A 17,372-nucleotide genomic window follows, 5' to 3' on the forward strand; every position below is an offset into this window, starting at 1 on the left:
TCAAATGATTAATCAGTGGGTGATAATTTCTTATTTTGATAATGGCGGAAAATGTTTTAGATTAGTTAAGATAGTAGTGGTATTCGAATCTTGTTTCATTTCAATACATATTTTATTTAAATGTTGATTTACCAGACCGAACTAGGCAACCCGCTTTCCCAAAAAATAAAAATGATATTGCTTTGCATCGAAATCCTTGTTGGATCCCAGTTCTATCTGGACTCGTAAAAGAGTATACCGCCTATGTCATACATACATACAGCCCGATGGTATCCTCTACAGGTGTCGGTATGCATAACAACAACCTAGGTACCTACCAGATACCTAGATGCGGGTTCGACTTGGCACTCTAACTCGTTTTTCTCGACGCGGTGCAGCGTCTTTGTCACGCGTTGTTTACGCTGTATACATAATATACACATCATCAATATTATTATTATTTTGAGCGTCTCGGCAAACGTTTGGGTACGCGCTCGCGCACAAGTCCATTCGATATTATTATTGTCTCGTGTGTACATATTATCATTGAGTCTCTATAGTACCTATGTATTGTATATACTCGACGACAATGTGTGTGTGTGTGTGCGAGTGTGTAATATTTGGAGGTCTTCGGGCGGCGATAGAGTGAGATTATTATTATGTGCAGTGCCAGTGCGGCCAGGAAGTGCTTCGAGCACCTACCTACCTATAGGGTGGAAATAATAATAAAGAAAACAAACTCGGCACGGCCCAAACGCGACGCCCCGTCTGTTCGGAGGTTCTGTCCGTCGTAAAATTATAACAATATACGTTATGTTATATAGGCTGTTTAGTGTATATTATATGTAAATATATAACTGTACTATATTAATATTGTTGTTACGCGACTGAAAATTGAAATGTCAAGTTTTTATAAGCGCGCACCGGAATTTCAAAACGGGCCACTTGCGTAGTATTATATTTTGTGTGCAATGCGTGACATGTTATTGTATGTGTTGTATAATATTATGTATTTATGTCAATATTAATATTATGGATACGTGGTCGGTGCCGAAAACGCGAGACGGACGATGAGCAACGATAATGTTACCTATTTATAGTACCTATGTACTATGCGAGTATGTGACAAGAATTGTCATACGAATTACTATTATATGAGTTATACTTATTGTATACTACCTGTATATAAGTACGAGAGCACGAGGTATACCTAACCTATGTGGTTGGACGTTAACCCGGCGACATAAACCAACGGAGAGCGGTTTTGAAATTTATTGTCGAAATAAACGTACCAACGAAATCTAATGCATTCATATTTTTATTATGTTACAAACGTACCCGACGGAAATCGTGTACGTTCGTCGATCGTTATATTATTTTATATAGGTAGACTAAACAGTCGCAAATTTGATATATTGTTTTTGTACTACAGTAATATAACCTATCTACCTATATATTATATTACTGTAGCGCGTGTTATTATGCACTTTTATGACGTTCATATGGTTTAAAAAAAATTTTTGTTAACATTTTCGGATGTTCTGTATAGTTCTTGTGGGTAATAATTGGCTCATTTCGATCGTTTGTTTTAGGTATATTATAGCCATTAATTACTACGTATTTGAACTCTGAAGTCTCGTGATAACATATCCTCATATATTATATTTTATCAATAATAATAACGCGTTTATCGTAAAAAATATTTAAATACTTAAATGTGGTTCATATTGTAATAATTAGGTACAAGTAATAAGTAATAACAACCATATTCGTTAAACTGAAAAAGGTTATCTTATTCATTGGACGCCGCTCGTGAGGCTCACGGATTTTTATACTTAGTACAAATTCAAAAACGCATAATCATCGTTCAAATATTTATTTCGATATAGTTTTTCGTCAAACCGTATTATAAATTTAACGGTAGCTGTATGATAGTTGCCTACAATTTTGACACCCAAAAGCAGTGATTTTGCCATTATTAAAAAAAAAAATTCACAAAAACAATCTTTTAAAATATTAATTTCACACTTCTATATTATAATATTATAATATAGTCCTCGAAAACGCACAATAAATTATTTTATAATGCTGCGATCAAATAATCCGTGTACTGTACACGATAGCTTCTTTTGTACCTATATTAATATAATATAATGAATGATTTTGCATTTTTATTTCGTATAAAAACGAATCCAAATTGTTTACAAATCTTATTATGTTTTATGCATTTGTTTAGCATATTATATACTTATAAATAGGCTGTAGATAAAAAATCGGACTACTGCAGGTGTGCGTAAAACAAAACATTTCACCCGTAATAGCTTTTCTATACCATCGTAATAATTTGACGTAATTATTATAGACGTAACGTATACGGTATACCTATAGGTTATAACTTAACTACCTACCTAATTGGCAACCTACTAATTATAATTGTTTTAAAACAATACAACCGTATTGTTAAGTGACGACTATGACAAGACGTCACGGTCGATAAGTATTCATAACAATATTATGTTTATTATGTATGTTCCGATTGACAAGATAATATTTAAAATCGGTTATGGAATTTGCTGGAAACGTCGTAATGCTAGACTATAATATTATAATATATCTAATGAACCCAAGCTCGGAGGTATTTAAGGGACTGCCGTGTTAAGTATACTTAACTACACTTTTAGTATACCGAGGAAAAAATAAACCCACAACTCACAAGGTCATAAACTCGTAGGTACTATTATTACTTATCTACAAAATATATATTATAATATCATGTACAGCAGATGTTCTTAACATTTTTATATCCGGCTACCGACTATAATATGCGATTTGAAAATTTTCATTTACCATGGTAACCAGTGAACTTGATAATTTAACATTTTTTTTTGTGTATCGAAAACGAATACATTATTTTGAATGTACGGAAATTTATTTTATTAGAAATGACGTAATTACGGCAATATAATAATAATATTTAAGCCTTTAATGCATATAAAAAGAAAATTAAATATTAGGTACAATTGTCATTTATATTATTGTTAATATAAAATGAACCAAATAATATTTGTTGCGAATAATGATCCATTTCATTTTTTATAAAGAGAGATTTTCTTTGCGTACCATCTACGAGCCTTCCGAGTACAGTTGGTTGAGAAACATGTTAGTGTGGAGCATAAAATATCACCGCCGGTTTTCGTCGACTGTTCGCGATCTAAATCTGACTGATGATGATTGATCGATGTATAATGCCACGCGAGCAAAAACAACGAATTATCATATTATATATATATTTTATACAATATAAATATTGCGTTATGATGGTCGTGGCACGTGTCTGTTTTATCATTCTTTTTTTTTTAATAGTTTTATTAGTTGACGTCCGATTTTGTTTTTTTATTCTATTGACGCGCCTACAATGCATTAAAGTTTTTGGCATCTGTGGCTTTCGCTGACGCTCGCCCGTTTATTGTTTTAAGAGGATGCCACACCCGCACTCCGTCTTACAATATATTATATTATAATATAGTTCGTAACAAAATAATATAGCAAATTCGCGTTCAGCAGTTCACGTTTAGCTTCGTTAGTTTTCTATATAAGTATATTAGTGTGAATTGACTTGTCGTCAGACATAATGGCTATAGAACATTATCTGTGTTTGTAGTTTTGTTCGCCGGCTATTATTTACGATTTTTAAATTCTCTAAACCGAGCTTTAAAATAAAATATAATATGCGACCGTTTTTTTAATTTTACGCAGTACCTACATATTCTTATTAACTCGCCAAAAATTTAAACATCGTAAAAAACGTACGCACAGTAAACGTTGCTATGTACATATTTTGAATTTGATGACGTCTTCAACTCACTCGATATAGAATATTAAAGCTAACGAACCTAAACTATATACGTGAACTACCGAGCGAAGATTACGATACGCACACTGGTTGACCGAGTAGGAGACAACGAATTATGCGGGTTTGGCGTTCTGCTCTTATGAAATATTTTAATAGGCTCGGCCGTGATAAAAAAAATTATAATTCCTAAAGCGTGGCCCATTTAAATTAATATTATACTGTGACTAATGTGCACGCGGTTTCGTTCATATTGGGATATAATATTGAAATCATTCCGGCGGCGAACCTACATCGGCGTTGATCGCAGGACATTAGAGACAGGTGCAGCGCATATTTTGTAGGATTGTGGTCCAAAGTGCAAGTGTGGAAAATCGCATCAACAACCAGTCGAGAGTCATACCGGCGGCTTTTCCACGGTAATTTCGATCATTGTGTACAGTCATAATTTTTATATCAATCGAGTAGGCACATTCCGTCGTTTTGTTCCAATAAACATTATAGACGATCGCGTCGATGATCTACACGACTTTAATAGAAACTCAAAATGTATCGGTTCATTTTCTAGTGAGTAATATACAGAGTGATTCGCCAAGCGTGCTCACCCGTTTTTTTTCTTTAATAATGTAGTTATTCATGGTCTGACTTTTGGAATCTTCATATATTCCAAACCCATTATCATGGACCTAGCTACTATCCTATTAGTATGCACACAAAGTGAAATAACTCAAAAACTACTTGATTGAATTTTGATTCCGATACGTCAAAATTTTCAAAAAAATGATCTGGTAAATAAATTAACTTTGAAAGGAGCTATAGTGGGTCCTCATTTGGTACAACAATTTGGAATTTGAAAAATTTAATTATTAAAGAAAAAAATGATGGTGAACATGCTTGATGAATTACCCTATATTTGTGCATAGTCACAACATAACGAGGTAAGCAAAATTCATTTGGCTGTACAATTTTAAATGTTAACACCGATATATATATAGGTACGCACATTAAATTATCAGACCAAAAATCATATTAAAGCCATGACCTACCATTCGCTAATACCATTTTGGAACATAGAAATTGCATTAATTTGCATTATTTTAGTCGTGATTTATATTATATCGTCATGAGTCACGGCGGGTGATGGTGAAAAAATTCTAGAGCTGGAAATACTCGTGTATATCATTATCGGAAGTTCAGTAGGCACATGGAAAATGTCGTCATTTTTTAATCATTCCGATATTTAAACGTGCCATTTTACTAAATACCACCTGCAATGGCGAACACGAACAAAAATATAATATAAAATTGCAGTTTGTTTTTAAACATTTTTATTTAAATGTTATACGAGCAGAAAAAGTGTTTAAACATAAAAATTAAATTTCTAAACATTCAAACAATACCTTAAATATTTATAAAACATATAAAGCATACTATTAAATTAGTCATCGCATTGTTATTCAGGTCATTATATACCTTATGAAAATGTATTGTTCTACACCTGATATGGTGTTTGGGTGTTAATTTGAATTGTCTGACTTGTCACTTATTGATGACGAGTCCGCCGTGTGTAGGTATTATATTATACCTACGGGCTACGAGTATATAAATTACTTAAAAAATTCACTTTAAACTGCAGCCGGTATCGATTTCAGAACTTTCGATGATGACGTACGAAGAAAGTATGACGAAACACGAAACTATAAAGTAAAAATATCCATAAAAAGTAGGCATTAAACGGAACTTGACATTTTCGTATGAATAGGTAATGAAAAAAATGTCGCAGTAATTAACACGTATACATGTCAACTGCGTTTTGACCGTATAAAAAACCCAAACTTTATTACAGACCTCTGTTATAACAAGCATGTGTAAGGTCTATGAGAAAATTAACGTCGTCAACGAAGACGGATTTGTCACCAAGTAGAGGTACATCGCAATAATAATATATTAATTCCTCTATACACGTCGACACTATATATAATTGAGGTAAAAAATGCAATGTAAGTACTCGATCGGCTTTCCGAAGCGTGGGAAACTCGGCGACGGAGCGATTATTATTGTCTAGGGAATTATAGGGATGAATCGAATCAGCTTTTTCGTTTCGAATCTCAATCGGTTTGTACTATTTGAAGAATTTTTTCCTTTACTAGTATTTATACGATTTGTCTCCGTCAATTCTTTCCGATTCTTGTCCGTATAGATTATATTGTATAGGTAATAGCCGGTACCTATATAGAATGATATCGGTTCTAAAAACATAATCTCAATTTGTTTTAAAAATGCCGGTATTAAAATACGAATAAATAAATCTATCTATCTATATTCGTAATAATTTCATCAACAAATACCTAACAAAGCTTACAGCTATTATTGATCCATTACAGTCGATTGTTGTATTGTCCCGGAAAATATTGGAATAGATTCTATTATGGACTATATACTTTGTTATAACGATCTCGCGTGTTTGTTTATAATTTTTTACTTTTCTACCCAGAATGTCATGGAAATATGTAAATATTATGAGTAGGTGTACATAATGATACCACACACAGATTACAGTTTAAATTTGATTACATTTAAACTGGGAATCGATAAAATTGTTGTAGGACGTATATATAGGTACAACAAATATAGTAACGTTTATAATATACATTTGTTGTAGTCCTTACCCCTTATATAATAATATATATTATATTGGGTTTTTCAATTTCATTAAAATTTATTCTCGCATATGGCAATATAATAAACCTAGAACATGACTCTGTGGTAAAAAAAGAAAAAGTCCACTCACTAAGGCACTTCCGCACTTAGGGAAATCGTAAAAAAATTAATTTTTATTAAAATGTATAATATCAGCAACTAAGGCTGATACACGTTGACAATTCTGAACTGGAAATGCTTTTGCGCGAATCCACCCGATCCACCTGCAGCGATCGGTTTCGAAATTCATCGATCGGCCGCGATGACCTAATATAATATATTATATTATGCGCCCAGCTCGATACCTATGTAGGACATGGCATTTTAATAACAATATACCTAATAATGTACATGCAATCATTGACGGCTTAGCACCCTCCCCCCGCCCCAAAAAAAAAGTCCGTCAACCACCATCCTTTTTAAGTTTTGTAGGATCAAAGTCACAATGTTGTCAATAATTTTAGCCCACACTGAAATTTTAATGAATTTTCGCCTATAATTTGTGTATGGTTCCGAGTCCGATAATCCCTCGTTAAATTCACCCGGTCGCAAGACCGCCGACGTGCACACGCAACTGTGCAGAGAACAAATCGACTCGTGTCGTCCTCATCGTCGTCCCACACACACCCGCGGTATACAGGTACCTACCTATTTATTTTTCATTTTTTTTTCTTATAACCGTAATAATAACCTTCGACCATATATAGGTACACCGTCGTACACACTCGCGCGTGTATATTATAATGTGTACATTATAAATGTCCGTGTAATATTATTATCATTATTTGTTATAATATATCTTGTACGTATCACATAATAAGACGGCTTGCATATCGTTATTATTTATCATAATATATATATATATATATATATATAGTCCGAGTATAGAGTTGTGTGCAACACAAAGCAACGACAGAGTGATGAGTACGCAATGTACCCATAATGCGGCGGGGCGCGGCCGCCATAGGGTTTGTCACCGCCACCGCCGTATAATATTTTACAGCGATATCATTATAATATATTATTACATGCATATTATTCTATATTATAATAATAAAAATATAACGTTGCATTATGATGTCCGTCGCAGGTATACACGAGTTTATTATTATAATATATTATTTTGCGTTATTAGCGACATCAATTGTTTCTCGGGCGCGGAACAATGGACGCGATGCTGAAGCGCAGACGCTGCACAATTGGGCCGCGGTCATTAATAATAATTGATGCCGGGGCGTCGTCCGTTTTACGTATACATAAACATAACACAATAATACGATGTGATACATTATTATAAATTAGAAAACAGCGTTCGGTGGTCTCGTCGTGTATAATAATAATATTATTGTATAGCATAATATTATACGCGACGATCGTACTAATAAATTATATTATTTTATTATATTACAGCATAATATAGTCTCGTTCTTTGTAGGGACTATATGTGGGTATAAGACGTGTCCACGGGGGAACTACCTTGCGATTTATCTCCGAAATAATGAACAGTATAATATATCCCCCCCTTCCCCCAGTGAAAATTCCTGAAAAAAGTATCGCTATTGAAAAATAGCATGCTTTTCGTCGTCGTCGCGCGCCTCGGCCAAGTAGTGATATTATGATTTTCAATTTGCAGAAATTATTTTTACTCCTTGAGACCAATGTGCGATAGTCCATATGGAATTTTTCGTCGAAAGTCATCATTTACATGGTAGTCGGCGTGTTCGTGAACATTTTTTTTTTCGAAGCCTATGTCGAAATGAAAAAAAAAAGAAACGGAAATCTGTCGTCTTGACTGGTATGTGGTATACATGGTTGCCGACTACGTGGACTTGTTCGACCACCATCACAAGCGACGGATGTAAGCTGCACTATGATAGGTATGAATAAATTATAAAAACTGTATCTAATGTATTTTAAATGAGTTTTTATTTTAATTCGCGTTCGACTTGGTTTGCCAATTCACGTAGTATTATCGATGAACAGTCTCTTCTCCGATCTATATTATATACGCGTACCGTCATTTCAATAATTAGTTTCCAGCGATTATGAAATCAAATAAAAAAATTCTAATCGCCCTGCATTGAACGATATTTTTCTTCGTTTTACTAAATCACGATTCTTCAACTTACAGCAGGTAGTATATGGTTGGCGCGTATAAGAAATATTATATTATAAACATTAAATAAAGGGTTTCACCGCCGTTTTTTTTTTACCGTCGCGGTCCTGCAGTGGACACCAATACGTTATAATATATTATATATCGTGTAGGTATATATTATGCTGTAGGTACTCATCGCGTATCTACGGTTTCTTCTATATTATTTTTATTTTTTCAATTTTTTTTCATCACATATACAATAAAATATTATACCGGATGATCTCTAAACGCGTCCTTGAGCGCACGACGTAAGCACGTTGCGGTAATAATAACGATATTATAATCACATGGTGTATAGTATAGTCGTAGAAGGATAAAAAAACGTGGACGTCGTTTATTTTTACGCGCATAAATCACGAACGAGAGCGCATAAGTATTATAATATAATATTTATGTCTATAGGTAGGTAGGTACACGCATAATCGCGTATAAGCGACCACAACACGCGCGAAGAACAACGACGAAATTGCGTTTCGCGGTATACTGCTGCAGTGACGCGATCGTGATGATATACCGTGGTATACACACACACATACAAATTATTATTATTATAATGCTCGCGTAGCTCGGTTTTAAGTATACAACACCTATGCTCGACGAAACCGTAGAAAATAATATTATTATAATATATCTATAATACATGTGCGTACGACTGTAATGGTTTCTTATTGTCTGTAAATCGATATTGTGCGTATACACAGACTGCCGACACCTGTTCGATAATGATATATCTAGGTATGATGTGTAGCTGCAGCAGGTACTTATGATATCTAAACGAAGCGACCACGAGGTATTTAGGTTTTCAGTTGGATAATATAGTTTATAGGTCCTATATGCCTATAGGTCGTCTATTATACGCTATTATAATGGGGTGTCTGTTGAGAGTTTTTTAGTTTTTGTGGCAAAACCGTGTACCTGTTGGATTGACGACAAGACTTATGTATAATACGTTTATCATTTCAAAAAATATATGATAAATGCACGAAGAAAACAATTTTTATCCGAGAAATATTTATTGTCTCCTAAAACCAATAAAGGTTGAGCTGCTGAAGACAAGAGTTCTCATATCGTTTTGTGTCCAAGAATGACATTAAAATAATAATAGTAGCTAATAGCAATATAAGAACATTACAATTTTTTTTTTATTTATCGCTTTCAAAGCAAAAACCCGGCGTCCATGGCGATTAGTTATAATTAAAGAATTTACAGTAATTTACAAATATACCTTAATGAATAGTACTACATTAAAAGTAAATAGTAGGTGACATTATATTTTATGGAGTTAATTCTATAATAGTAACTAAGCGAGCTAGCGGTTTAAATCTTTTTTTGTATTGAGTTGTACTGATTTGTTGTTTTTAAGAATAGGCTTATCATCTTGGTGTAGTTGTTCATGATTTCTGCAGTGTCAAGAACCGGATCTACTCCGATATTTTGTCGATCTCGCTCGTATTTGAGGCGTAAGTGTATTGAGGTTATAATATATGTTCCACAGCCAATTTAACACCTCAGACTTCACATTTTGGGGCCATCTTTCTTTGCCATTAGGAACCCGTGTGTAAGTCGATTTATTAATAATATATATTTTATTTATTTTATATTACCTATCGCACCTATATCGGCCTAAACTATGCATAGTTATCAGATAATATATGATTATCTATTATATATAAGAATCTAACTTGATTTTGGAGACGAAGGAAACCTGTTTGTTTATTTATTATTGTTATAATTATTATTATTATTATTATTATTAATTATTTATTTATTTGTTTGCACTGGCTTTTCATTTGAAATATAAATTATTCATTGAACAAGTAATTTATTATTACATTTTTTTCTACCTTATCTCTATTCTATAATAAAAAGAATAAATTTTACCACTCCAGTGGTTGAATTCAAAATGTAGGATATATAATTTTTAGAAATTAGCAATAACAATAACTACAATATGTAATTATATTATATCATTTGTATAGCCAAAAAATAGTCATATATTTTTTAATTAAATTATAAAAAAATAATTTCTCCCAAAGGAAAATCGGGGAGCTAGTAATATTATAATCATAATGTCATACATATTATATATTATTTAGCACAATATAATATATTAATATTATTATTCATAAGAACTGCAGTAATTAGCTAAATTTTTAATTTATTACTATAATCAAAATTGTATTCACTATGAAAATTGGAAATTGTTGATGTTATAACTTATAATAGCTTGGGGACGCGTAACTTTATGCTAATACCAAATGGGCAGAATTCGGCTTTCTATTTTCCAAATTACAATTTACATTTTATAAGTTCTGTCATATTGATTAAGTATTTAATAAATTATGGTACTGCTTGCCTGCTTCTACTAGAAGTTTTTATTACACGAGTTGGATTTCAGCCACTTTCCGCGGACCTTTCCGCAACATATTTTACGCTTTTGACGTATAATTAATCGATTTTATCGAAACGATATGAGATGCGATGAACTAGATAAGATGCGTCTATAGTGATGATAGACTTTTCGCCGGCGCATAATTCAAGAGCCCGCCGCCACACGCTATAACTATAAATTAACACTGCTCTATAGATGCCGTTAAATTTCTTTAATGACACAATCACGTGGTGTATTTGATATGCGTTATCCAAACACTAATTTATGCGTGTGAGCCATTCGTCAACACGGCGCCGCGTTATCGACCAAGTCAATCACAGTAAATATATTATTAGAACAATATCGTATAACGTATTTCACTCTGTTCGTTGTGGTGCGTGGTAAATACCTACGTGGCTACGTCCTACATAGATTTATCGCCAAAGGTCGACGGTATTGAAAAACTAGGCATGAATTATGTTAAACCGTATGTCCATCATCATCAGATAAACTATAAACAATATTATATTATGTGGGTTTACCGTAATATATTGTCATGAATAGTAATTATTATGTGCACTCGTATTGTAGTGCCACTTATAATATTATATTATTGTTAAGTATGCGAATTATAGTCTTTTACGCGTATTATCCGTCGTCGGTGAGTCCGTCGGTGGGGTGAATTTTGTCGACGTAAATCGTCATATCGTTATTATTAGCTATAACCGAAAATCAAAATCTGCAGACTACCGTTTAAATGTGAAAAAAATCGCGATGGTTGGATAATATAGCAAGACCCATTTTTCGAAGCGATTCAATAGTACCTAGTATACCGCGTGCTTTGCGTAAAGTAGTATATTATGGTATATGCTATACAGAGCTCTACAGAAAGTAAAATATTTTTCGCTGTATATAAATAATACGAATTTTGCCATGTCGGTATGCATTTTACAAGCATTTGCATATTAGATATGTAAACCCTAAGTCTCTAATCAATAAAATATTTCTATTTAATCCTAAAGTGAAATAAACGAGGTTCGTCCAGAGAACGATTACACGCGTTCCTAACAAAATACTGAAGTCTGACATGACACGGTATACTGCCTTAAAACCATGAACGAATCGTATGTTTAAAATATAATGTGAACCACGTTTTTGTAGACACTGCGGGGGCGAATTTAGCAGTACATTTTGAGATTTTAATCTCTTATATCTGCCAGGGATTATAATAATATCATAATACAGATATTATCTTTGATTATAATAATACTATTATTTATAATCAATGATATTGTTTTTCTCATTATTATTTACTTTATATTGCGCCCCAGGTTCACATAAGAGTATAGCAATGGTTGTATAGCAATAATATGTTGTTTTTTATTAAGTACAACGAGCACTATACTTAATTATCAAAAGTACTAAAAATAGTTCTGACCACCGAAAACCAGCCCTCCTAACAAAACCATCGTTGACTTAAAAATCCATATATAAAGGACGTATATATCTAAAAATCAATAAGAGCCATTTTGGTAGGGAGGAGGCTAAATCGTAGCCGGGGAGCTAAATAAGGGAATAATATCGTATATAATAACTATATATATTATAACGTAAATGTGAACTTTCGGGAAGTCGACGGTCGGCCGTGGGCTTATGCCAGCCGACATATAGCAGCGTGCTTTACCTCGACGGGTCTTATACCACAAAATAGGTATAGGAAATTTAATTTGTTCTGTGCTTATTCGATACCCATTATAGACACGTGTCGATTATTATACTGCGTGTGTGTTCTGTCGTTGTGCGATGTGCAACCTCGCGCATTCCTCTGCACTCAGCTCATGATAAATAATAATAATGATAATAATAACATTACACCGTGTACCGCGATTACCGAAATCGTTCACGTTTCGGATGTGCTCCCCGTTTAAAAATCTGAATTTTTTTTTGTTCTTTTCAAAAACCCAAACATTGTCGGCCGGTCGTGAGTCATTCCCACGTGCAGTGTAAAATTCCTCTGCATCACGGATTTTGCTATATACGCGTAGGTGTACCCATATATACCTAATATTAGTAATATTATTGTGTAAATCCTGACTGTGAATCGTGTCCATGATATTAGTGTTCGTATGATAATATTGAAACATTTATAAGAACTGCGTCGTTGAAGCTAATAAACGCAACACGTGTGTGATCGGAGGACACTTACATCATATTTGTATACTCATGTACCCATGAAGAGTATTTTAAATGTTACTTCTTCGCATATCTAGCATATTATTATATTTCAATCATATTCCAGCCACAAGTGCGTATTCGGCTAGTTTTAAGATGATATCATAGATTTTCAATGCACATTTTTTTGCTGTTGACAACACTCGTGTACTTATATAATAATTATATGTGTACAATCATTTTGGAATAATAGAAATACATTTTTTTTTTAAGTAATAATTAAATAATTAAATAATTTTAAAAAAATAATACATATTTATAAAGTTTTTTTGATGAAAGTAGAAAAACTTGTTGGGAACCTTCTTTTATAATTTCTTATGTTAGTTATAAAAATTTATTTTTTTATTAATTTCTAACTGAAAAATAATTTTCAATTTTCGAAATTATTGGATGAATATTGTCAAAACTTGAACTTTCAATGAATATAAAAAACAATCGTGTTATATGTATCTTTAATATTTTTTAACCGCATTTAAAGCAACTTATGAGGATCCTTACATTCAATTTTCAAGCTTTTTTACTTGTTGAAAAAGTTTTTATCGACAGTAATTTTAAAAAAATTTACAAAATTTGAAAAATTTCTCAAGGCTATAAATAGCTCAAAAGAGTCAAAATATTTGAAAATTTTATCATTAATAGATATTGCTATAATGTTTTAATATTTGGTGAAAGTTTCAAGTGTCTACGGTTAATGGTTATTAATTTTTGAGTAACATTTAAAAAAATAATATCGATTTTGTGTAAATAATAAATTACCACCATTCCTTCATTTTTTTCCCCTACGCTTTCAAAAACTACTGGCAATTTTGACCTCCCTAACGCATAAATTACGTTCACTTTTATATCAGAAAACTGAAGCATTTTTACTAGCCCAAATGACAGAAAAACCAAACACACGTCATTATTGCAAATACAACACTTCCATTCGCTAGGCTCAGAACTTAAAAAATGATTGAAAATTATATGAATAGTCTTATAGCGCTTATATATTTATTGTTTTTACAAAATACAAACTTTTTCAGAGCATGAAATCACAACACAGTGCATACTAGTAAGAGTAATAACCATATCTATATTATATTGGGGATTACACCGTGTTCGTATGACGTAGTTTGTATCATTGCATTTTTCGTAGATATTAAACGATAATTATTATTTAGATATCTTTGCAAACTTATTATAGCAATATTATTATATATACACAATATTAAAATTATGGTTTGTCAATATTCTAATACATAGCCGGTATAATATTATAATAATATAATGTTTTATTTATGTATATTATACGCGTTCAATAATTACACGAGCACATTTTGCGTTTAACGAGAGATTATAAAATATATATATTATTATTATGCATAGGTGCAGACGTTTTCGAAAACCATAAAAATGCTCACTAAATAAACAGCTCAACTACCGCGTGGACTACTTAAAAATTAATTATTATAGCCGTCCACTGAATAGGTTATCTTTCGGTAGCTGTTTACATATACATAACACTATACATATATATATTATATTATAAGTATCAAGTCAAAAAAAAATATTTAATATAATATTTATATTCAATTATTACTTTTACGAATGGTTTGATAAAATTCGGCCGTGTTACGTCATCGCACGAATATAATATAATATTTAATAATATAATTATTAAACCGGCCATTTCCGTTCGGAGAAAATAAAATATTAATAAAAAACGAATGGACACATTCAAATAATATTATGGTTTTTTAATTCTCTGAATTCCTTGGATATTATGATAATCAGCTCTAGATTATATTATATTATTATTATAATAATTCCGTCATATTCTTTGATCTCGTAAAATAATTAATATTATACAAAACTCTGAACGTAAACTGGAAAAAAAATCAACAAGATCATATTATTATTATAGAATATTTAACATAATATCATAGGAAGATTATACGATTCTATTATTTATTATTGTGTTTAACATAATATATTATAATAATATTATTATATTGTTGATAATCAAACGGCGCCGCCGCTGAGCGTATTTTAAATTTTTTACTAGCATAATACGCGTGTTGTTTACGCAGTCCATCATAGTTAACGTTTACGATATTAACAATCGTAGAATTAATTTTTGTTCTCTAGTCGGTCGATATACGCACGACCGCGTTTTTCGGTACTGTTTTAGAATGCCTGAAAAACTATAGCAGGTGACTTTGTAAAATGTACAATTTTGAATTTTGAAAACTTGTTCAAATGGCAACAGTACGTAATAATAAATTACTACAATAATAATTGTATGTTGTATTTAGAATTTGTACTGTTTGCTTTTAAAATGTATTATATGTATCTTGTACTATTAATTATATTTTATACTATATTATTATTGCTTAAAATGCTTTAAAATTTATAAAGAGGATAAAAAAAATAAAAGTTTTAAATTAAATATTTAGATATTTATGTAGGTACTATTTATTGTAATGTACCTACCTACCTAGTTAGTATTAATTTGTTTTTCATAATCTAAGTAAATAGGTACTAAATAAAAGTATTTTCGTTTTTCGCACTCAACCTATTACCACTAATTAAGATACTTTTAATTCGTTTCAATACAAGGACTTAGGACCGGTTAAATAAATGTTTTAAAAAAACATTAGTTATAAATCAGACTAGGTCGACGTTTTCGGAAAATATCAAAACAATTAGGCTTGTGTAAAATAACCATCAATTTATTAAAAATATTTAAACAATTTACAATTTATTTTTATTTAATTATGAAGGTTTGTTTCAAGGTGATTTATATACAGTGTTCTGTATTCTACAATTACTCATTAAAATCAAATGTATTTTTTATTTTAAGACAATTTATGAAAGTTTTTCGCTAATTCCCGATTTACACTCGTGTTATTGCTTATGTTGTACAACACATGAGCGTGTCACCTATCGATATTTCTTGAAAACAATTTTCTCATACTTACTCGCTTCACATTTATTGGGTCTGTACAAACTATAATATTATTAACGGTGTGTCGGTGTACATGGCCATATTAGTTATTTTAGTTATTGTATATAACCTATATTATTATAAGTCATGAACAAACAAAAAATAATAATAATATCATCAATATTAAACTATACATTTTTTTTTATTAATTTAAAACATAAATAACATAATAACTATAATCTAAACATTTTTTTTTTTTAACTGGACGATTGCCGTCGAATAGAAACGCTGGTTTTGGTTATCAGGGAATGTCCGGCTTATGGACATACTGCACTGAGGACGACGAGAGGACATTTTTCGGCGGACTTCGGACCAAGACGCCTGGCGGCCACCAAGCCACCCCCGCGGGGGTTCTCGTCAGGCCGCGACGACGGCGTGAGGTGCACTACAACAAGCGGCCCAAGCCGGCAGTTCTCTGGATGGAGCGAGAGGAGGATGCTCTGGTGCTCGACGGCGATTACTATGGCATGCAGCGGCGGCAGCAGCTTGCACGGGACCAAGCAGAGGACGAGTCTGGAAATCAGCCTTTGCCTGAGGACCACCACCACGGAAATGCTGCCCACGTCCGCGAAACCAGCCCGAGTGTTCGTTCTGGGGTCCGGCGGGCGGCCGGCCGGACGGTTTGGACTAGAAAGCTTCCGGCTGCAGATCGAGGCGCGTCCCGTGCGTGCTGGACCCGGAGATGGCGACAAGAGGAAGAACTTTCGGAGGTGACGGTGAAACTGATAAAAGAGTAAGATGGGTTTGATGGCTATATGGCTTTAAGAATTCCGGCGAGCATATCATTATTAAGCTCGCCGGTCAATCGTAGGTATGCTGAAATTGTAATTTTACGTAAATTATTAACAATTTCCATGATTTTTCGACATATTGTTATATGGAATATTATAACTTATAATAAGTCGTAACACTCTTAGTTCATGATTATACTGCATGCTTATAACTTACGTTATAATATAATATGTCGTTAGGTTGTCGTCTGTATGATGTCATGGTTAGGCTGATCTATAAGTGCCGGCTTTCGCCGGCCTTTGCTGTGATGTATAAGTTATATAGTTTCTCTCGAAACTGCCACGTCTCTTCTTACCCCGTTCAG

At 32.6% G+C, this 17,372-nt stretch overlaps 1 protein-coding gene across 1 annotated transcript; it reads left to right on the top strand.

The window, feature by feature from the left end:
* Positions 1-7,929: 7,929 nt before the first annotated feature.
* Positions 7,930-17,023, top strand: LOC115034299. Its single transcript, XM_029490749.1, has 2 exons — positions 7,930-8,406; positions 16,500-17,023. Exons 1-2 carry the CDS (start codon positions 8,204-8,206, stop codon positions 17,011-17,013), a joined length of 717 nt encoding a protein of 238 aa, XP_029346609.1. The 5' UTR covers positions 7,930-8,203; the 3' UTR covers positions 17,014-17,023.
* The last annotated feature ends 349 nt before the right edge of the window (positions 17,024-17,372 follow it).

This window comes from Acyrthosiphon pisum, chromosome A2 (genome assembly GCF_005508785.2).
Source record: "Acyrthosiphon pisum isolate AL4f chromosome A2, pea_aphid_22Mar2018_4r6ur, whole genome shotgun sequence".
Lineage (NCBI taxonomy): Eukaryota > Metazoa > Arthropoda > Insecta > Hemiptera > Aphididae > Acyrthosiphon > Acyrthosiphon pisum.